At 53.1% G+C, this 27,814-nt stretch overlaps 1 protein-coding gene across 2 annotated transcripts in view; it reads right to left on the bottom strand.

Annotated features, from left to right (window-relative positions):
- Positions 1-19,042: 19,042 nt before the first annotated feature.
- Positions 19,043-27,814, bottom strand: part of CTNNBIP1 (catenin beta interacting protein 1) — a 44,291-nt gene continuing 35,519 nt past the window's right edge. For both annotated transcript variants that reach the window (XM_064494075.1, XM_064494076.1), the window contains one exon: positions 19,043-21,427. In XM_064494075.1, coding sequence (XP_064350145.1) covers positions 21,369-21,427 — 59 coding nt within the window. In that variant the 3' untranslated portion in view covers positions 19,043-21,368. The remainder of the gene's footprint in view (positions 21,428-27,814) is intronic.

The raw sequence follows: 27,814 nt of genomic DNA, 5'->3' as shown, positions 1-27,814 counted from the left end.
AGGCGGGAGCTGCAGGGACGCGCGCGGGGCGCGGAGCGAGGCTCTCGCAGCCCGGGGCCGGCTGTCTGGCGCCGCGGCGAGCACCGGGGTCCGAGGAGGAGCCGCCGCCGTGACGCTGGGCCGCGCGCTTGGGCCGCGGGCGCCCTCCCCTCGGCAGAGGCAGTGCTTCGCTGGAGGCAGCGGCAGCAACTAAGATGGCGGCGGCGCTCTCTCTCGGGTCCGGCGAGGGTACCCGGCCGGGGGCGGGGTGGCGGCGGGAGGGGCGGGGAGGGGAGCGACGGGAGGGGCGGGAGGGGAGCGACGGGAGGGGCGGGAGGGGAGCGGCGGCGCGGCGCGCGCGCGCGGTCGAGGGAGCGCGCGGGGCTTGGGGGTGGGGGGCGGGCGCGCGCGCGCGCGCCTCAGAACCCGCAGGCGAAGCCGGGAACGGGTACGCGCTGGGGAGGGCAGGGGCCGGGGTGGGGGCTCCGAGAGGGTGGGAGAGGCCCCGGGGACTGCACCCCCTGTCCGCTGCCGCAGCCGAGAGCATCAACTCATTTCCGACGCGAGCTCCCAGGCTCCAGAACGGGGCGATGGGTACCTTGGATCCCGCGCCGCCCCTTTCTCCCCTTCCCACCCCCACCCCCAAGGAGTGCAGACCCCGCTGCAGGGTGCAGCCCAGGGCCGCTGAGCGCCAACACCCTGTGCCAGTTGCAGCAAGTCACGTCGCCTCCCAGAACCTCGGTGTTCTCTTCTGCCAAGTGGAGGTGATGAGATGGAGCTTGCGGGGTGTGAAAGGTGTTCAAGGAGACGAGGTCAGCGAAACGCGCTTTGTAAACAGTCAAGGGCTGTGCAGCACGTGCTGCAGTGGGTCCACCCCTGGGAGGGGGCTTGCTTGTTCCAAGAAAACCGTCCTGAATTTGTAACTCAGGATTTCTCCATTTGCTGAAGAAATCCGTTTGTGGCTTTTTAAAAGCGGATTGTGCACGTGCCCTTTCTAGAGCTCAGTGTGATGCTAACGGTCCTTTAGAAATGCAGAAATCGGGATGGATAAAGAAGGATCCCTTCAGGGCCTTTGGGTCCTCCTCTTTCCTCCTGTCCTGGGGCTCTCTGGGAGCCCTGGGGCTGCCTCACACTAGAGGAAAGGACCAGAATTGTCATGGATGGTCTCCTGAGTGCCAGACACAGTGCCCTATGAGCAGACATTTTATTGGCTCCATTTTGCAGAGAAGAAGATTAAGGCGAAATGACTTCCCCAGCTGAGACAACTGCTGTAAAAAGATCAGCCCTCAAGGATGGGATGCTAGCATTAGGGAGATACCCATAGCAAAAGTTAAACAACAATATGTTAATTATTCAAGACTGCTAGGAGAGGTATCAGAGGTGATTCACTGCACAATGATTGCCGGGGCCATGTTGTCTGAGAGGGTCTGGCTGGCTGGTGGGCTTTGTGGAGACCAGCTTGGGCTGGGGTGAAGGAGGTGGGCAGTCTCAGAGGCTGGGAGGAGAGTGAGTCACTCAGTTTGTCGAGAGAGAAGGACTCATTTAGGAAAGCAGAGGACTCATTTAAGAGAATAATGGGTGAAGAGCCTGAAAGGTAGGTTGAGGCCATTGTGAGGTGCCTTCAGTGGCAAGCTGAGGGATTCAGACTTAATCCTAGAGGCCACAGGAAGACCTTGAACAGCAGTGCACAGAGGCATGATGTGACCTTGGGGGGAGTTTCAAAGCCATCTGTGATGGAACATGCTCCTTCCGTCCTTTGTCCCTCAGAGGCATCCTCCACCAAAGCCTGAAGACTCCACCTCTGATCCCCCTGCACATCCATCTGGGTCCAAGAGGGCTAAACTCTGAGACACCTGCCTGGCTCCTGCCATCTCCAGGCCATGCCCCCCACTCCTTCTAGCCAGCACTGCACAGTCATCCTCTCCAGGCGTTGCTGTTGCTTCAGGCCCTACCTGGCTCCCAGTGGCTCCCTGCTGCCACCTCATCAGGTCCAGACAGCTCTGCTGGGCTTCCCATACTCCATCCCTGGGTCCCACCCAGCTGACTTTAGGCCCCATGTCTCACCACTCTCTGAGCTCAAGTTCATTCCTTCCCAGGGCCAGCATCACATGGCACACTATCCCCTATCACTGCCTTGAGCCTCTGGTCCTACCAGTGCACTTCTGGGCTGCCGCCTCCAGGAAGTCCTCCTGACTATCAGGCCCTCCCCCCCAAGCCCACATGCTCTTAACCTGACAATCCAGGCTTGATAATCTGTTGCTTTGTGCTGTTGGTTAACTAATCCATGTGTGTCCTTTTCTCCTCCACACTATTGTAGTGGGAAGGACCCATGTAGTACAGTCAGACAGCATTGGATGGAAATTCTGGCTCCTGCTACTCCAAATGACCTTAGATGAGTTAAAGAACCTTCCGAATCTTTCCTCACATGTGGAATGGGTTAACGATACCTATTTCCTAGAGTTGTGAATTCAATGGCTGATGCAATTAAAGTGCCTCACAGAGACTAATATACAGTAGGTCTAAACATATGGTGGTTTTTCCTCTTCCCCGGGAGGCTTCTGAGCTCCTGGTATACTGCTGAACACACAGTAGGTACTCAATAAACACTCCATGATACACTGAATGAATTGCTGTGTAGATTTTTTTATTGTGGAGATCATATCTCAAGAGGGTAAAAAATACACCCTGTAGGTTTCCAGCAACCTTGGAGATTTACAAAACATAAAATCAGAAAGGTATAATCTCAGAACTATGTTTTGAGTCAATAAACTGATGCCAAGAGGGAAAATGTAATGTATTCAGTTCCATAAGAAACACAAACAAAAGCTCTTCGGAGTCTGGAATCCTGATTGCTTTATCTTCTCACCCTGGCTGTCCCTTAGAGAAATAGAAAGAGAGATCTAAACAGGTCTAGCGGCAGGTGGGCAGGCAGGTGGCCCCTGAGCTCAGTGCAACCTGCACACGCTGAGATTTCACCCCCAGGAGAGTTAGTCCAGCAGCAGGGCTCAGCTTGAGTATCTTGGAAGCCAGGGAAAGCAGTGAACTCGGTTTCCGGTTGGTCTGACAATAGCCTCAGCCATATTGGGATTTATCAAAGGTCTCCACGTGATGGATTGGCTAATCCTTCAAACGGCCCTGAGATGAGGATTGATCTAGACTTAGGCTGTGGGTAGCAGAGAGGGGCCTTGCCTGAACCTAGCCGACTATTGACGGAGCTGCAGCTCCGGGAGCCCTGGAGCAGGGAGAAATGAGGCACCAGCCAGGCCCGCCCTCAGTGGACAACTGGGAGGATGAGGAGGTGGCTTTGTCAGCCAGCCAAGGAAGACTGGAACCTTTGAACGTATAGTCAGCCCGCCTAAGCCAAAGGAGAGAGGACACAGAATTTCCATGGTGCTGCATCTTTCAAAATGAGGTTTGCTAATAAAAACAGCCTCTGTACTTATAAGTGACATATCAGTGATGCCTGCAGCAACTCTTTCCAGAAGGTACTTTTATTATTCCAGATAAAGTAAAATTTGCTCAAGAGCTCATGGCTAGAAGGGAGGATACCTGGGATTCAGTTTCACGTCTGAGCCCAAGTAGTGCCTTACCCGCTGCGTGAAATTATGCCCCAGATAAAGAAAGAAAGGAAGGAAGGAAGGAAGCCCTGCATGGTATCCCACAGCTTGGAACTAGCCTGTTCTACCGCGTCAGACCCTCCAGCTGTATGAAGCATGGAGGCTGGCTACCTCACCAGGTTGTTCATTCCCAGGTGCAGAGCTGCTGTGGGAGTGAAACAAGGACTCGTGTAGGAACCTCTTTGCCAGAAGCCAAGCCCTCCTCCAGTGGATGCGTGATCAGTGTTCACACAGCATATACTGCTTGACCTGTGTTCGTGGAACTGAGCTGGAGGCGGGTAAGCCATCATTGTGGCTGCTCTCCTAATGATGTGCTTGGGAGCAAACCCACTCCAGGGCTATCCCCTGGAGCCCTGAAAGCGGCAGGGAAGTCTGGCCCCATCTCTGCCTTCTGGTGGCCAGGCTAGGTCACTCCATTGCTGTTAAAAGTGTTAATTAATGAGGAGCGAGACAGTGTCTGCTTACAGCAGGGACTCTAGATGGACAGACCCAGGTGAAACCCATATCTACCCACATCCTTTGCTTCTGTAAAATTCTAATTTCATCTTGTTGTATGGTTATATGAAATATTTGCATGGGCCCAAAGTCAAATCTAGAAGGCAAGAGGCTCCATTCTTGTCTGTTCTTTCCTGTCCCCTCCTGCCCTTAAAGATTACCATTTTGTCTTGTTTTGGTTTATCTTTCCATTGTGGGGTTTTTTTAAATACAAGTAAATATTTGAATATATTTCTTTGCCCTTTCTTAGATAAAAAGAAGCATATCACACCAGCTTTTCTGTATCTTGATGTTTCCATTTAATAAAATATCCTGGAGATGTTTCCATCTCAGTATACAAACATTGTCTTCGTTCTTTTTCATGGGTGCATAGTACTCCCTTGTGTGGTGGTGTATTAAGAAATTCATATTTGGTCTTTGTCCTCGGTTCCTAACACAGAGCTCCTAAATCTTTTGAAATTTCCTGGGTGATAGAAGCATCTTTTGATCTAATGAAGTGACTCTTGGTGGGCTCTAAGATAATTTCAGGATGACAGTCAGTCACCAGAAAGACCAAGCCATGGTTAGAAACTTGGAAATTTCAGCCCCACTTCACCTCCAACCTCAGGGAAGAGAGAGGGTCTGGAAATTGAGTTAATAATCAATCATGCCTTCATAATGAAGCCTCCATAAAAATCCCTGAACTATAGGATTCAGCGAGCTTCTGGACCAGTGAAGAGATCCCCTTGCCAAGAGGGTGGTGCACCCTGAACTGCTCGGGAACAGAAAGAAGCTCATGCACTCGGGACCATTCCAGACCTCAACCTAGGGTATGGTCTTCCTTGACCTAGGGTACCTCTTCATCTAGCTGTTCATGGGGTCCTTAATAATATCCATTGTAATAAACTGGGAAAGGTAAGGTGTTTTCCTGAGTTCTGTGAGCCATTATGACAAATTATTGAAACTAAAAAGGGGTCACAGCCAAGTCAGACAGAAGTGTGGGCAACCTGGGGGCCCCTTCCTTGTAATCTGCATGTGAAGTGGTGGCAGTGTGGGGTTGAGCCCTAGTCCATGGGGTCTGCACTAACTCTAGGGAATTACTATCAGAATTAATTTAATTTATAGGACACCCAGTTGATGTCCGCAGAGAATTAGAGGCTTACTTGGTGTGGAAAACCCACACATCTGGGGTCAGAAGTGTTGTGAGTAGAGAACGTACTGGGGTTTATGTCGTCAGTCCCCTAATGATGGGCTGTTTCCAGTCTTCTGCTTTTACAAAGAGCGCAGCAGTGAGCCTTTTTGTATTTTTGGCCAGTTGTGTGACCTTCTCCATTTGTGGCCTTGGGTGAGGGCCTCACCTCTCCAATCTCTGTATCTCCATCTGTAAAATGGAGATAAGCCAGTGCCCGCCTCGCTGGGTGAATATGACAAATAGAGGAACCAACACACAACGTCAGCTGTTCATTTCTGTCCATGGCTCGGAGCTTTAAGTCTCATCGGCAGTAGCAGAAACCCTGACTTAGGAAGGTGCTTTCCTGTGGTCTCCAATCAGGTTGCGGCCGTAGGTTTCAAGCTCTCTCTAAAGCTTTCATGGCTCTCATTTGCAAAGGAACTGAGAATTGCTACACATGAAGCATCAGCTATCTCTGGCTGGTGAAATTTTACAGAGAAGGAAAACTTCACCTTCACACAGAAGCCAGGCAGCTGGATTGTCCACCCCCAAAAGGGACCAGAATTGGGGTTTCCTGCTTATCCTCCCTCCCAGAGATAACACACTGCATTCTCCTCTCCTCTCTTTGGATGGGCACCCTGGGGGAGGCACACAAGCCACTCATTTCTGCGTGTCGTGGAGGAGAGGGGGTGGCTGTCTGATTCAGCAGCACCAGTGATACACCCCACACACTCTACACACACACACATACACACACACACACACAGGGCATATGGGCAAATGTGGTCCCTCTGAGGGCACACCAGCCAAATGTGATATGCCCTGTCTGCATACATGTGCTGATGGAAAGGACTAGACCGGGTCTCCAGGGAGGAGGGAAAGGCGAGGGCAGAAACAGTCCAAAGGAAACACAGCCACTGTTTGGGCACAATGGAAACAGCACCAAACTTGGGTTCTATCCACAGCTCCATCACATTTCCTAGAATTAGTGGGGAGGTTGTAGGATAAAGTGGTTAAAAAAATAGGAGGCATGTCTTACTCCCATGGTCTTACTGCTGACACACCTGGGTTCCAGTTATCAGCAGAAAAGATCAGATAAGCGAGATCTTCAGAGCTTCAGTTTCCTCATCTGTAAAATGGTCATCATCACCATAACAACAATAACAATACCTCCTTTAGATTATTGTGAGGATCAAATGAGAGGATACACATGAAGGGTTTAGCTCAGTCAGAGACACATAGTGGATGCTCAGTTAGTGGTAACTACTCTCACGATGATGGGGATAAACACGAATGCACCTGAGATGTCCAAGAAGTTGATGATTATAATAACTACTTTCCTGCAGTACTTTCGAGTTTGCATTTGTTTAGCATACTTCCTTTCTCAAGGGCATCTGATGCCTTTGGGACTCACAACAATCTCCCTCACAGGGAGTTTTATTGAGCTGATGGGAAGCGGGAATTCAGAGGGGTTGAGTGACTTACCAAGACTACCCAGCAAAGACGTAGCAGAACCAAACCTTGGATGAGGCTCCTCTGGTATTTTTGCGCTTTTTCCTTGACCCTGAAGCTCCCTAGGCCAGCAAACTCCAATAAAAATCAAGAGCCAGATTTCAGAATTTCTGGCTCTTTCAAGCTTACAGCTAATTCAATTGCTCGGGGATACCCATTTCCCTCCTTCCTCATCTGTGTGGCAGGGATTAATCACCCCCCAGAGATGAAGGAATAACAAGCCATGAGTGTTTGCTGTGCTTGAAGCATCCTGTGTGTTATCTGATTTCAATGCTAGCAGCGAATCACGTGCAATGAATACAGTGATTATCCTGCTTTTACAGAGGAGGAAGCTGGGGCTGAGAAAGGTTAAGTAATTTGCCCAAGGTGACAAAGCTCAGGGGTAAAGCCAGGATGCCAACCTAGATCAGTGTGGCCCTAAAGCTGAAGCTCTTACCCACGCTGTTACCATCTGCCTAAACTGCTCTGATGGTGGAAGTTTCTGCAAGGCCAGGAAGTCAGAGGGGCACCAAGATGGGAGCCCTTCTTGGCTGGTAGTGCCTCTCCCAGCCCTGGGAGCTCCTGGTACGGTGGGTGGATGGTCAGGATTGGCCCTAGTCAGGGTCCCAGGCACCCCCAGGGCCAGGAACATCAGAGCAAGCCGTGCTGCCACAGGTCCGGTGCTGCCCCTGTCTCTGTCCAGCAGGCAGGAAGGACCAGGGAACAGGAACACTTACCTAGGGAGGGACTTCTGCTGCCCTTTTGTGTGCTCCCCAGGGCCTCTTGTTTCCAGGTCCCCTGGGCCTCAGGCAGCAGCAGAAAACTCCTTCCTCCTCTCCCCGGCTGTAGCCCCATTGAAGCTTCTTCCGTGCTTGGTGTCCATCATCTGAGGGCATTGACTTCGGGGATGCAAATGAAGAGGCTGCCTGTCAGAGGAAGACAGTCTCTCCCCACCAACCTGTGGTTGGACCACAGATACGACCCGAGAATTCTCAGTGACCCTGCTGTGGCTGGCTTAGCACGAGCCAGGCAGGAGGCCCCAGCACAGCCTGGGAAAGGTAGGCGAGCGAATTTCAGGAAGGTACTGGAGCGAGAAGGGCCTCCCTCACCCTTCACCCAGGCCCTGGAAGGCAGGAGCACCCTAGTGGCCTGGAGGGGAGCAGAGGGGGCCAGCTGAGGAGTCTGTTAGCCCCACTCGCACTCTGCCCCTCTGGCTGCACAGGCCCAGCCAGGAGCCCTGGTGGGGCCCAGGGAAGACCATCTGAGCTGCAGGCTGCAGGCTCAGTCCATCCCTGTGTCCCTGAGGCAGGACCTGGGAGCTTCAGGAAGAAGGAAGAGGCAGATGCGGCAGCCAAGGACGAGGAGCCCCAGGCACACGGTGGAGGGTGGGGAGGCTCTGCCTGGCACTAGGGGGATGCTGCGTGTAAGGGAGGAAGCTTGGGCCAGCCGCCTCCAGGCCTGAGCAGGGCACCTTGCCACTGAAGGAGACAAGCTCGGGCAGAGCAGGCTCCAGTTGGCTGTCCCTGGGGCCGTGGAGACACAAGGCAGTCAGGCCTGTGTGCCCAGAGGGCAGAAGGAGCTTGTATCTGCCCTCCTGTGGGTTTGCTATCTGCCCCTGGACTTGACCACCACCCCAGGAATGGAGGAGGAGAGGTCCCAGCACTGAGCCTCAAGTTTCCAAATCCTGACCAATCCTGTCCCAGGCCCGAAATAGTCTCCACTTGAATGTGCATGATGCCTATGCCCCAGTCACCAGAATCTCTGCCTTCCTGGTGGAGGTCTGCCAAGGCCCCAGTGTCAGGACTTGTGGAGAGGTCTGGCTTCCTCACTCCTTGGATGCCCTCCTCTTGCCCACAGCTCCAAAGGCCAGTCAGGGTGCCTGGCTCTGGACAAGCACCTCCCAGGGTGCCCGGCAAGCATCCCCCATCCCCGAGGTTCTCCCACGGCCCCCCTCTGAGCAGAGTGAAGGGGAAACGGATGTTAATTTGCTTGTCTTTGCTAATTTGAAAAGGAGCATAAACAGCCGAGCTCAGTTGCACGGCTCTGCCGAGGCTGTAGTTTGGGTCCAATTATGTGCTATTAGTGCATTTGCTCTTTGTTCCCATGGCGTATTAATTGCAGATCGGGCATTGTGGCAATTAACACAATTACAGGCGCTCTCTGTCTTCCGGCAGGCCACAATCCACGTGCTTTTGGCCAAGGAGTTGGGCTGGTGGGATGGAGGCTGAGTCCCACTCGGGAGAATGCCCACAGTTATGGGTTGGGCTGTGTCTCCCCAAAATTTGTATGTTGAAGTCTTAACCACTCAGTACCTCAGAATGTGACCTTCTGTGGAGATAGGGTCTCTGTAGAAGTAACCAAGTTAAAATGAGGTCATGGGAGTGGGCCCTAATCCAATAGGTCAGCTGTCCTCATCAAAAGGGGAAATTTAGGGGGCAGGGTATAGCTCAGTGGTAGAGCAATGCTTAGCATACATGAGGTCCTGGGTTCAATTCCCGGCACCTCCATTAAGAAATAAATAAAAACCGATTGATTTTTGTTATTTATAGAAATGCAAAAGAATTTTGCTTTGAATCCAGCAAAAATAAAATAGAAACCTAGTTACCTCCCTCCCCCCACCAAAAAAAGACCAAACAACAAAAAAAAAGAATTTTAAAAAATGGACAAAATCAATAAGACAGCTCAAAAAAAATGTTTTTTAAGGGGGAAATTTAGGCACAAAGAGGGAGGACATGGAAGAAGATGGCCAAGGAGAGAGACCTGGAGCTGATTTCTCTTTCATAGCCCTCAGGAGGAACAACCCTGCCAACACCTTGACCTTGGACTTCTAGCCTCCAGAGCTGGGAGAAAATGAATTTCCCTGAAGTCACTTAATGGTGTTTGTTAACGCAGCCTGAGCAAACTCATAGACCCATCTCTGTCCCAGGCAGAGTCCCCCGTAGGGGACAGGGAACTCTCAGGGAAGGGGACACCAGTGATGCTGTCTGTTCAGAAGTCTCGAGAAAGGATCAGCAGCGATATCCAGCACCTCACTCCCATCGGGCACCAGTTCCCATTACTGTCGCCTCTGTTCTCCTGGTCCCTGAGCCTTCATTCCCCACAGCACTGCTGTCAGAGTTCCTCCTTCCCTCTGTACCCACCTCTAACTAGCCAGCTGGCTGGCCAGTGCTGGATGTATCACTTCCTTTCCCTTTCTCATCGCCTAATCTTGATGACAGAGGGTTACGTACCTTGTAAGGTAAACAGGGTATGTGTTATTTTCCAGGTTAAACCAGGAAATGATCAGGTTTCTGCACAATGCTTTCAGTTTCACAAGGTACTTATCAAAGACCTGTTTCCATTCCAAACTTACGACAACCCTGGGGGGTGGGTGTTGGTATCATCGTTCATTTCACAGGTGGGGAAACTGGGGCTTGGAGAAGTCACACACAACCCATAAGCAGCAGGGCTCAGACCTTAAGAGTTGGGTGGTCAAACAGATGAGGAGAAAAGCTAAATGAAAAGATCGTCTTTATTGCAGGACTCCTCAGAACCTTTAGGATAATATACTGCCACCCTGCAAAAGCCTGTGGATAGTATGCAGCCTTTTCTAGCCTTCTTTTACTTTTGTGGGACACCTGCCACTCTAGGCAGGGCTACATGACACCACAGTGCTGCTCTAGGCTGGTAAAACCAGTTCTGTATGGGGAAGAGGAAAACTGATCGCAATGAGTGTGTCCACTTTCTGCCCCTTGTGGCAGGCTGGTTGAGCACCAGGGTTGATATCACTGTAAGATTTCTCGCCCCCTGGGGTTCAGTCAGCACCAGAGCCCAGGGATGAATGGCGTTCCCGATGACACACCATCACTGAGGTGTGTGAGACACCATTGCTGTCCTGCATGTGGTCCTGGTGGTGGTGACATTCTCAATAGCCTGTCCCACCCTGGTCACAGGAAAGGGAGATGGCTAAATCCCCAGTAATTGTGATTGGTCCAAAATGTGGCACATGACCCAAGCAGGGCCAATCAGAAACTGCCCTGGGATTGTTTGGGGCACTGAGGCTGCAGGAGGAGAAGTTCAGTCTGAAAGGAAATGATGAGACCAAAACCAACATCAAGCAGAAACAAGCAGAGCTGGACCTAGAAGAAGAGAATCCCCTCAGAAACACCGAGCCTCCAGTTCCAGGCCCGGAGGCCCTGGCTCCTGCCGCAGTTGCCTTCATCCTGTGAGCTACACCCAGAGCCTCCCCAGCCATGGCAGCCCGTTGGAGCTGCGTTTCTGCTGCCTGCAATCAAAATGTCCTGACCACTGCCAGTCCCTGGACCCTTTCAGGACCCTGAAATTGCTTCAGCAGCCAAGACAGGCCCACCAGGGCCGTGGGTGTGGGGTGCCACACGGGTACCTGGGCCCAGCCCCCCTGAAACGTGCCCTGAGGCCACAGCCAGAAAAACAGACAATTCTCTCCTCTCTGTAGGTCCCAGATTTCCTTGTCTTAGTTCAGAAAACAGGCTCACTGTACCTGTCGGTGACAGAGGCCTCAGCAGAGGATCCATTTCAAGGTCAAGGTTATTCATTCATTTAACAAAATTTTATGGAGAGCCTACGCTATGTCAGGTGCCAGGGACCCAGCATCGCAGAAGCCAGACAAGTTTCCTGCCGCTGCGAGCTTACCTTCTGGTGGGAGGAGTCAGAGATACACAAGCAAGGAAGGAAATTCATAAATAAAGTTATTTCAGATAAAGAAAATCAACAGAAAAAAGGGACAGAACACTTCAGAGAGTGGGAAGCAAAATAGGATGGTCAGTGAAGCCTCTCTGAGGTCTGAATGTTTGGGGTCCCCTCAAATCCATATGTTGCTGTCCTAACCCCAGTGCACCGGTGTAGGGGGTGGGGCCTTTGGGAGGTGATGAGGTTGTGAAGGCCAGCCCTCATGGATAGAATTAGTGCTCTTATAAAGAGAGCCCGCAGAACTCCCTCGCCCCTCCCACCACCTCAGAACACACGCAGTGAGAAGCTGGCGTCTGTGTCCCAGAAAAGGGCTCTCACCAGAGCCTGAGCATGCTGGCGCCCTGATCTTGGACTTCCAGCCTCCAGAACTGTAAGAAATAAACTTCTGTTGTTTATATGCCACCCAGTCTGTGCTATTTTGTTATAGCAGCCTGAGCAGACGGAGACAGGGGGTGACATTTGAGCTGACATCTGAAAATGGAGGATTCAGCCATGTGGAAGAGAACTGCCAGCAGAAGGAGGAACCAGCACATGGCCCTGAGGTGCGGGCAGGCTGCTCAGCGTGTCTGAGAGGGACCAAAGGAGGCCGGGGGCCAAGTGCGGAGGGCGGGGGAGAGAGGTCAGAGGCTAGCCAGAGACAGGTCCCCGAGGCCTGGGGCTGCCCATGAGGGAGGGGAGATTTTTACCCTGAGTGCGAAGAGCAGCCACTGCATTGCAGGGTCCAGGGTGGGAATGTGGGCAGCCTTGCTTGTGTTTTCTCAGGTCCCAGAAAAGCAAGCAGCTCCCAAACACTTTCAGGGAAGCCCTCGGGCCGGGAGCAGAACAGCAGTCCCTGAAACAGCAAGTGTCAGAAAGCCACGCGGCATCAGAGGCTTGAGTTGACTCTTGCGACCTAGTGGTCAGGAGAGGCCAGGTGACGCTGCAGAAATGAACAGGCCCAGGATTCTCAGGGCACAAGACAACAACACGCTTCCCCCCTCCCTGGTGGACTGGCGGGGGCTCTGCCAGGACCCGAGCCAGCCAGCCAGCCGCCTCTGGAAGATTACCGAACGGCTCTTAGAGCTTCCGCCCAAAATGGCCCAGCACTTCTGCCCACATTTCATTGGCCAAAGCAAGTCAGGGCCACACTTAACTGGAAAGAGGGGGAGAGGGGTTCACAGTCCTTCCACAGGCCTGGCAGGTAGAGAGCTTGGGAGTGTTTGGGGAGCAGCACTGATGACTCCCTGTTTTACAGACGGGAAGCTGAGGCTCAGACCCATGGGGTGGAATCCCCAAGGTTAGTGGTGGGTGGGCTGTAGTCCAGGGCTCTCTCTGCCGTGCCCCACCCCCTCCCCACCTGCCCCAGCCTCCTCTTCTGCCTAACGACCTTTAAGAGCTTAATCTCATAAGCTTCTCGTGCCTTCCACAAACAAGCACGAGCTCGTCCTCCCAATGTCTCAGAGGAGGGACAGGGTTCTAGGACACCCCCCTCCCCCTTCTTCTCCCCCAGGACGAATGTTTGGGCCCTGAAGAGATCACACAGCCCGGACAGGGTGGGGGGTGGCCAGAGCAGGCCCAAGCTGGTGCTGGCAGCTGTGCATCCAGCCGCAGTGGCGGGGTCCTCCGGGCTGGGCCAGGTGGGGTGCTGCTGGCTCTCTCGCAACCAGCAGGCTCCAGCCTGAACTGCCAGGCTTGCCCCAGCACATCACCCCTGAGCGCCTTCTCCCTTGGAAGCAGTTACCTGGGCTCCTCCGGTTGCTCTCTCACCATCTGGCTGCTGGAGAGGAGCCAGGGACCCGCAGTCCTGGTGCCCTGAACCCTGCCATGAGCGGCAAGGAGAAGGACAGCCCCACGGGCAAGGGCAGGACCTCCAAGAGACCCTCCTAACCCCTTGGGCTCCCGCAACAAGCCTGGATCCTTCAGCTCCAATTCGCTTCCTCCGTGACGAGGGTTTTGCTCCCCCTCATAAGATGCCACACTGTTGGCTGCTTCCAAATCCATCTGTCCCAGCAGCCACCGCCACCACAGGGTGGGGCTGGGTCCCACTCATGGCTGCCTTCCAGCCTGCACATAGTAGGTCCTCAGCCAGTGTTTCCTGACTGGCTGAAAGCCTGGCAGGGGTCCAATTTCGAGGAGGAGGGCTAACTCTCCGGAAGTGTGGAGGAGTTCCAGGGGCCAGCCAGGTGACTCAGGGGTCACCTCTGAGGCAGGCCACCTGAGCTCGAGGACCTGCAAGAGCCACCGAGGAAGGTTTGGGATAGAAACCTTGAGGGCCAGGGTCCAGGCTGCCCCCACCGGGTATGGCCTCCCAGCAGCCTCAGTTTTGGATGGGGTATGGGGGTGACTCAGCCAGAGAAGAGTCCACAGACTACCCTTCTCTGGGATGCTGGACCACTCCCAGGACAAATTCCCAAAGGGGCAAGCTGGCAGGAGCAGTCTGGCTGAGAAGGGGGTGGGGGGGCAGGGGCAGCCAGCTCCCCGCCCTGCAATCCAGGCTGGCCCTAGGCCTCCTCTGGGCTGGAGTTTGGGGGACACAGTGTTTCTGAGGAAGCACAGTGGCAGCTACATCATAGGCCTGGCCAGAAGGGGCCAGCCCAGCAGGAGGGTCTGTGGGAGCCGCCGAGGGTGAGGCTGGCCCCACCCGGACCAGTCAGTCTGTCCTCCCCTTTCATCCAGGCCCCTTCCCCATGCACAACCTGGCTCCCTCCACCAGGCCTGGGCCTGGGCTGTGCTGGCGCTGCTCCCTAGGGTGGTCGGTGTTTTTCTTTTGAACAAGGACACAGGAGGATGTGCAGCCTCTGGTAAACAAAGGGCTATTTTTACCACCTCATTGTTTCCTCTCTCAGCCTCCTGGCTCCCCAGCCAAGGTACACCTGAGTCCTCCCTCCTCGCATGCTGCCATGTGCCAGTGGCTCAGCCACCACCTCTCCCTCAGGCCGGCCACCTCGCGGCAGGCCAGGCTGCAGGGTGAGGAGAGGCGGCCGCCCGGGCTGCGGTTGGTGGCTGTGAGGCCGGGGAAGTGCACCGAGGACTCCAGAGCCCGGCCTGGGGGACCCATCCCCCCGCAGGCACCTCTGCCGCAGCCCACCCAGACCCCACGGCCTGATCAGAAGAGCCCCCGTGAGACAGGCAGCAGCCCCCTCCCACCTGAGGGGAGGGCAAAGGTTGGGGGCCGCCTTCCTCAGCCCCAGAGCTTGAGTTGCTGATGCATGGAGACAAAAAAAGGCAGACCAGACCTTACACCAGTGTTGCTGTTCTGAAATTCTCTCTAGCCAACACACCCTACTGCCTGACCTGGGTCCCGCATCTGGCTGACTGCTCCCACGGGCACCGCGTCCTGGGAAGGCCGCGCTGGTGTTCACACACTGAATGCAGACGAGGACCCACAGGGCAGGTACCAGTATTATCCCCACGTTCTGGGTTTGAAGCCGGATCTGTGCAGGCCCTGAGTCTAGAGTCTGGGAGGGCCTCCCCTGACAGCGACCACCCTGGAGCCCCACAGGAGCTTTGTTTCAGTCCATGGCTCTGGTGGGGGGACCCTCGGACCCTGGGGGGCTGGGATCTGTGACCAGGGAGGGCGGAGGAAGGGGGAGGGGGGTGCTGGGCATTCTGAGCGAGTGGTTCCATCCTCCTCCTCCTGTTTGCTCTGAAGCAGAGCTGGCTGCAGTGGGAAGGAGCCTCTGGCTGTGATGGGTTTTTTTTAACCACTTGATCATGATCAAGGATTTAATTTTATCCTCTTCCCTGGCTGGCTCTGATTCTATTTGGAGTTTAAGCATGAGCTCGTGAGCAGGAGGGTCCTTGGAACTCTTGCAGAGCCTCCCACCACCAGGCTCTGCGAGGCCCCTATCCAGCCTTGACAAGGTCCATCAGCTCTGCAGGTCTTGGAAGGCTGAGGGACTTCGCTCCAATTATTGCTCTTTCTCTGCGCAAAGCTGCTTAGCAGAGGGAGAGGCCTGGGGCGGGGGCCCAGGAGCAGGAGGCAGCTCTGGCCTCAACAAGGGATGTCTCAGCTTTTTCATCCTCTTTTAAAGGATGTTTAACAAGCACCTGATTGGGCCTGAGGCTTGTTCCCCCACGCACAGCAGGAGCTGCAGACAGGGCCTTGCTCTGCAGGACTTGTGAGTGGGGAGGACGGGGGTGGGGGACACCGTCATGGTGACTTAATGGCGACCATATGTGCTGCCAGCCCACACTGTGGGCAGGTCAGTGGGCTAAGCTTGTCATATGCATTATCCCATTAATTCTCAGCAACAGCCTTATAGGGTAGATGCTCTAGGTTTCTTCTGTTTTTCCAATGGTGGGAAATTTGCCCCAAGTCACACAGCTGCTGAGGGGCAGATCCAGACTTCAGTTTCAGCAGGTGGCTTCCAGAGTCCTTGCTCAGAATCCTAATGTCTCCCCAGCCACCAAAGACATAAAGACATGAAGACTTGCACGGTGGGAATAGACAGCATAAAATGAGGTCAGGGGAGAATTATGTTTGTCCAGGGCTTTACTGGGTTCAAATTCACATAGAATTTGTTAAAGGTACAGATGTTGATATTATCCCATTTTATAGATGAGAAAATTGAGGCTGAGACCTATCCAAAGGTACAGAGGTCATAGGAGGCAGGCAGAGCTCCAGACCCAGCCTGCTGTCCCCACATCCAGAACACTTCCACTGGCCTTGCAGGAGCAGGTGAGCTTCAAGGTCAGATGGACTGGCTGGGAGCTGTGAACGGGAAGAGCTAACGGTAAAGTGGAAAAGAAACGTGTTCTAGAGAAACCAGCTTAGGCTGGAGAACTGCCAGGTCTGCATGAGGAGGCATCAGAGTGGGTGAAAGGTGAGGAGCAGGAGTCAGAAAGGGGCGGCTCGGAGGCTGCCGGGGCTCCTTGGGTTGTGGGAGATCAGCTTCTTTCCCAGGCTGGGAGGACAGCAGTTTCATCCCAGAGATGAGGGCTGGACCGAGGACCCAGCTGTTGGGTTAACCCGCCTGACAAACAGTTGTTAACAACCTACCATAGTCAGACAGCCGGGGTTAGGGTTGGGGGCTTGGAGACCAGGGGCAAACACCAGACTGGCCCTGGGGTCACAGAGCTGGCAGGTGGGGAGAAGGTACTGGGTGACCCAGCGACATGGGATTTACCCCCACCCCTACCTGCCCCTCGTGTCAAAGTTGGAAATAGTGCCTCTAAGCACAGAGTCTGGGGTCAGACATCGTGGGTCCAAGTTCTGGCTGTACTATGCTTTAGCAAACTATGTCACCCCCGTTCCCTCATCTATAAAATCAAGATAACGAACCTCATACATGACCGGAGGTGGTGTACACAAAGCGCTACGCATCTGCACCCGAGTAGCACCCAACATACATTCACTGTGTTATTAAGCCTGGGATATGGGAGACACCTGCATAAAAAAGGTGTTTGCAAAAACCCACGCCTTCCACGACCAAGGCCAAGGGCCCAGAGGCGGGAACTCTCAGAGGATCTGGGGCTGCGCGGTGGGGCGGGGCTCCCACAGGTGTGCCAACAGGGCTGCCATCTGTCACACACTCTCCTCCATGCCTGGGGGGCTCGGGAGGAGGCCCAGACAGGGCGGGGTGGGCAGGGTGGGGCTCAGCTCCTCTGACTTCCCTGCCCCTCAGAAACCACCTGTGAGGGGCAGTTCCAAGCGAAGGTAAGGCACTGGCTGAGATTCAAAAGGCATTTTACTGCCCCTTGTCCTTTGAAGAGGCCTTTCTTTAAATTAGGACTGGCAGTCATGGTGCCCCAAGCCCCCACATCTACCAGACACCAGCTGTTGCCCCAGAAGAGAAAGTTGCTTCATTGGATGGAGAAATGTTTTCTAAACATGGCCTCAGGTTAGTCTAAGCCTATTTCATCCTCTAGGAAAGGAGAGGGTGGCCATGAACGAGAGAGAGAGAGAGGCTGTGCAGGCAGGGCAGGTGGGTGATGGTGGGGCCCCCGGGGCCCACAGAGCTCCCCTGCTCCAGAAGAGCCCCACCACTGAACCAGGAGCCGTGGAGGGATCGTCTTCCCTGCTACAAAGGGCCCCGTTCAAGCCTGGAGCAGCCTGGGTTCTCACAGGTGCTATTCACCTGGGGGGGCCAGGGAGAAGAAGCGCTTCATTCATCCTCAACCACCCTTCCCCCAGGGCTGGGAAACACCAACAAAAGGCAGGATGCCCGGCCTCCCTTCTCAGCCCATCTTAGGCGTCACCAGGCTCCCAGGTGTCCCTGGCCTCAGCAGTCCCAGTCCCGCTGTTGGGATCTTTACTGGCCACGTGCACCTGCACCTGGGAAGGTGGACCCGGAAGTTTGCCTGCCGAGTGGGCTGAGACCCTGAAAGGCCCAGTCCTTCCCCCAGTGCTTTCCCTTCACCTGCTGAAGTGTCCCAACTCATCTTTCTTGCGTAGCCTGATTCCCACCAGGGTCAGACAGCTCTGGGAGGCTCCTCCCTCCCTGCTCCAGTTCCAGGCTCTCTGCAGTGGGGCTGGGCAGGTGGGACCAGGGCCAGCCAACCCCTCCCTCTGCACAGCGGCCCAGCTAAGAAGAGCCGATTAAGTCCAAGGTTAACTAACTACTGACAGTGCCACTCAGAGCGCAGGTGGGGGGTGGGGAGAGTCTACACATAATTTACCCAATGGGAACCTCTTGATAGGTGTCTCCATGTAATTTTTGGCTAACATAACTGTCTTTTTTTGTCTTTCTCTCAATAACTATAAACTCCTTCCTGGAAAAGGAAGTTACAGAGAAGGGCAGAGCAACTCAGTCTAAGGCTGAACATAAATTACCTGTAGGTAGAATGGGCTATCGTGTGAGGTAGTGAGTTCCCCAGTGCCAGAGGTATACAAGCAAAGGCTGGACAAGCCTTTTTCAGATGTCTCAGAGGGGACTCACATCTGGCTACTAGGGCTGTTAGACAACCTCCAACATCTCTTCCAACACCAAGATTTAATGACGTCAGTTGTGCCATCAGCCCCCATATTCAATAAACCTCATAGCGCTGAGCACCCAGTGAAACTCTTTGAAAAGGAAACAGACATGGTGAGTCCATGTAAGCAGAAAAAAAGAAGATCTAAAATGGGATGACGAAGGGCGGAAATGAAAAATTCTAGAAAATGCTTCCAAGGCAAAAATTCCTAAAGCAGAAATGATTTCAGCTTCCAAACTTGAATATACAGCTGAACACCAATAAATCTTTCATTTCTAGGATGATGGAAGGGACCAATACTCTGTTTAGACTTTTGTTTCAAGCATTCTATGACCACTACCGTCACACAGGATGTTGGGGAGTCTAGGGTGCCCAGGGTGCTCAGGGTCTGCTCAAGAGCATGGGGGGGGGGGTCACCTCTGAAGACTGCTGGTTTCAGCCCAACCTAGGATGATATTTGGGACCTCCAGGTCAAAAGAGGGGCTCACCATTCCTACAGACATGTCAGCTGGGCTGGGTAGATCTGGAAGCTCTTCCAAACCCTGAGCTCCACTCCACATCATAGACAATTCAACTAGCCAACACGGCGTTTTCACCTATCCTTGGGAAGCCTCCTTGGGGAGGGCGGGTCCCAGCAGCAGAGTCCACATGATGTGGGGAAAACAGTCAGTGCACCCAGCTCTGTGCGAGTAACTCAGCTCACATGCCAAACTATTAAAAATTTTTATTGTTTTTTTTCTCCAACAGATATATTTTTAGTTGAAATATGAAGCCACAGCAACATTTTCACTTTCCTTCTTCAGAAGATGAGACAGATCAGGGCCACCACAGTTACAAGAGGGAGGCCCATGACCTTGGCAAGGACAGGCTGGGGCAGGAACACACCATCAGCCGGGACACGGACCCTTTATGAGAGCTACAGGTACAAGGAGAGGGAGCAGCCGGCCACACCGGCACTGACGTCTGTTAACAGATATACCACATGGGGCCGGGGCAGAGACTGAAAAACACTCGCGTTTCCCCAGGGGCTCAGCTGGAGCTGCAGGCCACTGAGCTGGGAGTGTGCATGTGCGAGTCTGAGTTTGTGTACTTATACACGCGTGTGCACGTGCCCTGCCCCTGAGAGGAAGATGATCTCAGGCCCCTGCTGGGGTCCCCCACAGCCTCTTCAGGTTAACGATCAGCCAACTGATGTGGCCAATATGTGGAGGACATGAGTGTCTAGGTTGTGACACTCTGGTTCTCCTCTGGGCAAGGCTCAGAGGAAGCTCAGAGTACAACGACCACTCACCGTGGAGCCTTCCAGGGCTTGGGCCTAGGGCACGCTGGCGTTCACTCCTATGCTCCACGACAGCCCCAAGCCCTGAGAAGGGGGAGATTTGACTCTTGAGAATTTTCTCCTGGCTCTGGGTACCTGGGGCAGGAAGGAGGCCTCAGGCATTTACTGTCTCCCTGAGGTCCACAGCTTCCTCCAACTCCACACCCAGATTCTGTTCCCCTGAGAGATGCAGGAAGCAGGGCAGGCTGCCTCCAGGGGAGGAAGGAGGCTAGGTGGGAGGACTTGGGGTTCCTGCAGCCCTTCAAAGACCACTTCCCTGCAATGTGTTTTGGGGGGCCTGGGTTGAGGGCCAGCCTGGTGGGATCTGTTCAGTGAAGGATCAGCTAGCTGTCCCAGTGGGCACTTCATAAATAATGCCTGTCACTTCCAGGCAGCTGTGGAGAGAGACCCATCTGAGGGCAGTCTGGTCAGGACCCACTGCTCCAGCAGCAGACACCTCCAGAGGAGGCTGGGGGAGGTTGGGGAGGAAGGGGGTGTTTGGAACCAGAGGCCTCCTGGGCCTGGTGAGCCAAGCTGAAGCCTCTGCGTGGGTTCTAGGCTCCCAGGCAGAGACCTCTGCCATGTTTTGGGGTCTCACAGCTGGGAGCAGCTCCTTCCCTTTACAGGCGGAGCCCCCAGATGAGGCCTCAGGAAGTAGCCTATGGAGGGAATGGCTGAAAGGATAGAGCCACCCAGCGCCTACTCGTCTGCTCAGCACAGGCAGGCTGGGGGAGCTGGACGGATGGCGTGTGAGCGATTCCATTCTCACCAAGGGAAGCTGGATGCTTGCCAACTCATGGAAGTGATGCACATAAATCCTGGCCAATGGTCACCTCTAAGCTCTGGGCTGCTAGATCAGTACAACACAGACTTCCTCGGGGGCCCTGTTTTCCATCTGCGGATCTTGCTTGGGGGTCCTCGTGGTCCCCATGCTGGTGGAGCCGGGCATGGTCATTAAAGCAAATGCATTTTCCAGGTGAACCCTGGGGCTGGAGAGGGCCTGCAGGCAGCAGAGGGGGAGCCCATGACAACGGGAGTCATGGGTGAGCCAATGGGAAACCAAACACACATACCGAAGGCCAATCGAATGCAAACACAAACAAAACACGTGAAAGCAGCAGTAAGCTCTTTGTGTAATAAATATTGCAAAGCGCACTTGGTTTCTTTTTTCTTTCTTTTTTTCAAGTCAAATATAACAACCAACGTCCCAAACCCTGTTTTCGACATTCAAAAGGGAGAAGCTGTTGCTGATCAGCAGGACACCTGCAGCCAATCAAAGAAAAAAAATCGTTTCCCATTAGCCTGCCAATCAAGATCCTTTTCCAGTTTAAGCAGCCAATCGGACCTCTTCACATTCCTAAAAAGTGACCTAAATAAAGCACCAGAGCTCGGAGAGCTTCCTGGGAAGCCATACACCGAGGCGCAAATTTTTTTAAAAAATAAGAGTCAGAAATAAAAATAAAAAGGTTTCCGTTGGTCAAGATTTAAAAATAAAAAGGTTTCTTCCCGCAGCCAATCATGAGTCCGTCCCTTCAAGCCAATCGTAACTGCACCACTGGTGTCTCCCTCGATGATGCTGAGTGGCCGTGAGGCGGGACGGGAAGGGGTGGGGTGGTGGGTGGGGGGTAGGGAAGATGACCTCTGCCACTCAGCCGGTGAGGTCCACACAGATCTCTTGGCCCTTGCCAGCTTCCAGAGTGTTCCAAGGGGTTCACAGCTACTGCCTCCGGTCCTCCGTCTCCGACCTGGAAAATGCCATCACCACATCCTCTGCACCTGCAGACCAGGGGAAAAGAACTGCTGCTGGAGGGCCGCGGATACTGGGCTGCCATCTGGGATGAGGCAAGGAGGCTGCGGCACCCGGGGACAGTCCCCTGGAGCGGGGTGCCTTCTGAGAACAAGGTGCTTCCGGGGAAGCCCACCTGCCCTCGGGGCCTCCCCGACAGCCTGACCAGGGCGCGCCAGCAACCTTGCTGGAGGGCTCAGGGCTGTGGGCTGCAGGGGTGCAGCTCAGAGGCTTCTCAAGGCTACAGAGTGAAGAGGTGGGCATGACAGGAACCTAGGCTGCTGTCCTGGAGCAGGGCTCTGCTTGTGACGCTTGCTCCAACGTCACCAAAGCTGGGGCCCTTGAGAACTTCCCTCTTCCTTTTTAAGACTCTTGTTTTGATCTTGTTCATTGTGATTTCTAATATTCATCCCTTTTTGCCCAAACCTAACACCTGCTCAAAGGAGCGTGGCCAGGCCCATCCCCAGCCTGCTGCAGGGCCGGCTCCTATGCAGACGGATAACGGCTGTAATCTTTTCATTGTTATTTTTAATGGTGGACTTGAGGATTACAGTCCAGGCACTCATGAAATCACTTCCTTTGTCTTGTTTTCCATAAGACAGGCTCTGACCTGCAGCCAGAAAAGGCAGGAAGGAGGAGGGAGAGAGCTTGAGATGCTGACCTGCCTCCTCGACCCGAAGCTGCTGGGGAAGGAAGGACTGAGTGGCAGACCCTGCAGGGCAGGTGAGGTGACCAGCAGGTCCCACCCCGCCTCCCGGGCCCGCGCCCTGCCTGGCTTCTGCCGCTTTCCCCCCTTTTTCTAAATTTAGGCCGGTTCTTGGTTGCTTCCTGAACGTTAAATAACAGTCGGCTGCAGTGCCTTTCAGACATACTTCTCTCCTGTTCCGCTGGAGGAATTCTCCCCGGGAGGGAAGGGTGGGAACAGCAGGCACGGGAAAGGCCACCAAGGGGTGGGCGGTGAGGGGGCATGCAGTGGAGCTGCTGGCATGTGAGACGGAGTCAGGGAGTGGTCGGATTCCACCCCCTACCCTGGGCCCGGTGTTGGCCATCTCTGTCCCCACCCCAGGGCATCTCCCCTTCCCACTGGCAGCCTCCTACTGATCTCCTTCCTGGCTGCCCTGCCACGTGGAGGCGCGGAGGAGGCACCCGGCCGTGGGCGCTGCAGGAGGAGGGCCCGTCCACAAGGATGTAACACTACAGACACGTGCCTTCAGTTTGGCACCAGAGCACCAAGGTGCTGCCAAGGAAGCTAACCCTGCTGCATGCACCCCCCTGCCCTGATGGCATTCTGCTGTTACTAACACAACCTCTATTCCTGAAAAGGGGAATAAACTTCTAGAAAGGAGCTCAACTTGTCTGATTTCTTGGGATGGGGTTCCTTTGCTTGGGAATCCCTACAAATCCTTCCCCTGCCTTCTCAGGAACATTCTGTTCTCGCCTCAGTCCTCAGTCCTCGGACCACGCAATATCACTGCAGGCAGAATTTTCCTAGCAACCACAGGATCCAAGATTACATCATACCCTGCATGGCAGCTGAGCTGGTTACCTAACAGATGCCGGCTTCTCCCAAGTGCCGCCTCTCCAGCTCGCTTATCAGGAAAGGGCTGGAAGGAGACCGTGAAAGGTGAGTTGTCAGCAAAAATGCAATGAACAGTGGCAGCCCACTCGCTTCCTTCCTTGCCTGCCTCATGGGCTTTCTCACAGGGACCTGGGGCCTCTGTACTGAGCTGCAGGCACAAAAGTAGCACTGGCTGCCCTAGGAGGGAACAGTGAGTCTGCAGAGGGAACGGCCCACTGGCTCCTTGGAGGAGCCCAGACCCAAGGGCTGCCCAGTGTGTGTACCTGGGCGACACTGAGAGGTGGAGAAAGAAGTCTCCTCAAGGTCGTGCAGTGACTGCAATGACTATTTAACAAGACACCTGAGGCAGTGCCACACTGCCAGCTGGTCGCCCCATCCCCAGCTGGGGTGGGGAAGGCTGGGAATCCACGGCTCCCATTTACAGAGCCTCCCATTCAGCTGCTGGAGCCGGGTGCAGACAGGAACCACAGAGCTGCTGCCCATTCGTGCTCTGTTGTTCTTACAGGACGTGCTGTTTTCCAGGCCTCACCATCAAGGATCTGTGTTCCTTTGGGGCCGAAGAGGGGACAGGCCCTTCCTGACCTGTCCTTATCACTGGTTGGCTGGGAACTTGTCTTTCAACAAGGGCCTGCCTGTGCGACCTCGAGGTGAGGCTGCTGCCCCTCCCGCTCCTCTTCTCCATGGAATTTGGGCCACTTACCTAATGGGGAGGGCAACCTGTTCAGGTACTTATGATCCAGCCTCTTAGAGCTTCAGAGTACTTATGATCCAGCCTCTTAGAGCTTCAGAGCCAGGAGGGATCTCCAAGGTTGACCCTCATGGTCCCTCCTTCTCCTTTAAACACCAGTATATGGTGGCTTCCTTGGACACTCTCACTGTCCTGGAAACATGGGGCTCGCAATGGGAAGATGCTGCAGAGAAGTCAGTGGGCCTAGCCCACCGCCTCCGGGCTGTCAGCCAGGCTTACTGCCCCCTTTTACGCATGAGACTGGTCCACACCATTGGTACCTCTGCTGACACTGTCTGGAAATGGGCTCAGAGCTTCTGCTTGTCCTTCCCCCCTGGATGCGGAGAGCACAGGAGGTGGGGAAGAAGCCGATTAGTCTCTCCTCTTCCACACTCTCTGACCCGTTAAAAGATAAAGAAAGCCAAAACCAGACAGAGGCATCACAAGCAAAGAGAACTACAGACCAGTGTCTTATGAATACAGACATTCATGACACCTATGATATGCAAAAATGCTCACAACTACTAGCAAACTGAATACAGCAACATAAAAAAGGATTATACACTTAGACACAGTGACATTTATCCCAGGAATGCAAAGTTGGTTTAATATCCCAAAATCAATTAATGTAACATCCTATCAATAGGAAAAAGGACCAAAAAAATCATATAATCATCTGAATAGACACAGAAAACACATCTGACAAAATTCAATACTCGCTTATGATAAAACACCCAGCACGCTAGGAATAAAAGGGAACTTTCTCAATCTGATAAAGGGCATTTAATAGAAACTCACAGATACCATCATCCTCACTGGTGAAAGACTGAAAGCTCTCCCTGCTTCAAGATTAGAGCCAAGAAAACAATGTCCACTCTCACCATTTCTATTCAATATTGTGTTGAAGATTCTATCCAGGGCAATTTGGCAAGAAAGAGACAAAAGGCATCCAAATTGGAAATGAAGAAGTAAAACTCTGTTTGTAGATGATGTGGACCTTATGTAAAGAAAATCCTAAGAAACCCATTAAAAAACTATTAGTCCTAATAAATAACTTAAAGTTGCAGGGTATAAGATCAATATACAAAAATCATTTGTATTTCTATACACTAGCAATCAATGACCTGAAAGTGAAATTAAGAAAACAATTTCATTTACAGTAGCATCAAAAATAATAAAATACTTAGGAATAAATTTAACAAACCAAGTGTGAAATTTGTGCTCTAAAAAATATAAAACATCATTGTTCAAAACATCACTGAATGAGATTCAACACAATTTCTATCAAAATCCCAGCAGCCTTTTTTGCAGAAATTGACAAGCTGCTCCTAAAATTCATTTGGAAACACAAAGGATCCAGAATAGCCAAAATAATCTTGAGAAAGAAGAACAAGGTTGGACCCACACTTTTGGATTTTAAAACTTACTACAAAGCTACAGTAAACAAGACTGGGTGGAACTGGCATAGATCAGTGAAACAGAATAAAGAATCCAGAAATAAACCCTCCCATTTATGGTCAATTAAGTTTTCACAAAGGTTTTTGTGGTTCAACAGGAGATAACTGAACAAATGGTGCTGGGACAACTGGATATTCACATGAAAAGGATGAAGTTGGACCCTTGCCACACACCATATACAAATATCAACTCAAAATGGACCAATGACCTAAATCTAAGAGCTAAAGTTATAAAACTCTTGGAAGAAAACACAGGAGTAAATCTTCATGACCTTGGGTTAGGAAATGGTTCCTTAGATATGACACCCAAAGTACAAGCAACAAAAAATATAGATAAATTGGGCTTTATCAAAGTTAAATGCTTTTATGCTTCAAAAAATACTGTCAAAAAAGTGAAAAGACAAGCCACAAGATGGGAGAAAACATCTGGTAAGGGACTTATATCTAGCATATATAAATAACACAATTCAATAATAGTAAAAAGCAAACAATCCAATTTTCAAAATAGGTAAAGAACGTGAAGAAACATTTCTCCAAAGAAGATGTATGAATGGTCAACAAGAGCATGAAAAGATGCTCAACATCATCAGTCATTATGAAAATGCAAATCAAAACCACAATGAAACATCATTTCATACCGACTAGACAGCTGGGATCCAAAAGACAGACAATGACAAGCACTGGCAAGGATGTGGAGAAACTGGAACCTCAGATGTTACTGGTGGAACATCAAATGGTACAGCCTCCAGTCCTGCTCCACCCGCAGCCTTCCTCATCTCAGCCGATGGCACCTCCATCCCCTGGTTGCTCAGGTCAAAAACCCTGGGGTCTTCCCAGTTCCCCTCTCTCTCCAACACACTCCACATACAACACATCAGCAAATCTTGCTGACTCTACTTTTAAAAGGTATCCTGAATACATGACGACTTCCTCTACCACCACCCTGGTCCAGGCCACCACAACCCCTCAACTTGCCTCCTGTACTCTCTGTTCCTGGTCTCCCCACTCTGGCCCCTAATGGCCCACTCTCCACACAGCAGTCAGACCTTGCCACTTCTTTGCACAAAACTCTCCAAAGGCAGCTTATTGCAAGATATCTCATCATACTTAAGGTAAACTCCAAACTCCACATCATGGCCACAAGACCCTGCATGATGGCCTCTGGCTGCCTCTTTACCCTCTTTTATACACCCCCTCCCACCCCTCAATCCACTGCAGCCATATGGGCCTCCCGGCTGTCCTTCAGGCACAGGAACTTGCACCGCAGGGCCTTTGCACCTATTTCCTTTGCCTCAGTGCTGTTTCCCAAACCCATCTCACAGCTCTCACACCTCATGCCATTCTCTGTGCAAAATCACCTCCTCAGGCCCTCCCTGACCACAGCTCCTACACCATTATTTATAGGATGCCTTACATCATTCACAGGATGAACTGTTACAGATGAGGAGCCTGAAGCTCAAAGAGACGAAGCAACTTAGTGAATCAGAGGCAGAGGGAGGACCCGACGCAGACTCTGTGGACCACTCTGCATCATGCGCTTTGTCGTTTCCCAGAAGAAGGAAATAATGGTCCTGCTCCAGTCACCCCAGCACAGGGGCCGCTCAGGCCTCCCAGCAGAGGCTGCACCAGTTCACCCAACCCTGTTAGAGTGGAACCGAGACCCAGGATTTAGAAAGCAACACCAACGCAGCCCCGGGATGCCTTGGAGAAAATTCAACATGGAATTCAGAAGGCCAACCAGGAGAAGCCCAGAGCCCAGACCCCTGCCCCGTGCCCTGGCCTAATGCTCTGCCAGGTGTCCCCTGTCCCATGGTTCATCTGCCACGGAAAGCAGGGCCAAGGCACTGGTGAGGACACAGCTCTCTGAACCAGCGCAGGGCACCCAGTGGGCCATCCCATCCCACATCCCATGCCAGCTTGGCCCCTTTAATGGAGTTCAGTCAAGTGACTGGGGAGAGAAAAATGACAAATATTCAGGAGCTTAGAAAAGGGAAGCTGGCCCCTAGCCGGGGGCGGGAGAGAGACAATGGGGTCACTGGTCTGTTTGCAAGCTCAGGATGAATTCACACCAGCAGACTCAAAAGCCCAGCGCAGGCTCCACACAGCAGCACCACCCTCGGCCCGCATCCCGGCTCACTGAAGGGGATCAGCACGTTGCCATCAGGAAGCCAGCTCACCACAGGGTGCTGCGGCACAGGGGGCAGGGAGCAGTGGTTTGGAGAAAGGCCCCAGGGATGAAAAAGAACAGGAAAAAGGAACAAGGAGGTGGCTGCAGCCCTGATGCGGATGGATGGAGCAAGGGGACACACGACCTCTATTTCTCCGACCTGGCTGGGGAAAATCCTAGCGGAGTCTCTCGCCCTCTTCCAGGAAAGGCACAGGCCTGGAGCCCACGTGGAGCTGGCTCAGCTCCCAGGGCAGACGAGGACTGCTCCTGACACCACCCTCCCTCTCTCTCCAGGAGGGACCTGCGGGGAGAGAGACCAGGTGGCGGGAAGGAAAGGACAGGCCTCCTGGGGGCTGTGATATGCTGCCAGTGCGGCTCCTGCCTACATCCCACCGAAGCACCAGGCTGCAGGGGAACAGGCTGCAGAGAGCTTGTCCAGCTCCTGCA

The sequence above is a fragment of the Camelus dromedarius genome, chromosome 14, assembly GCF_036321535.1.
Source record: "Camelus dromedarius isolate mCamDro1 chromosome 14, mCamDro1.pat, whole genome shotgun sequence".
Taxonomy (NCBI): Eukaryota; Metazoa; Chordata; class Mammalia; order Artiodactyla; family Camelidae; genus Camelus; species Camelus dromedarius.
This window is presented reverse-complemented; position numbering and strand designations above follow the sequence as displayed.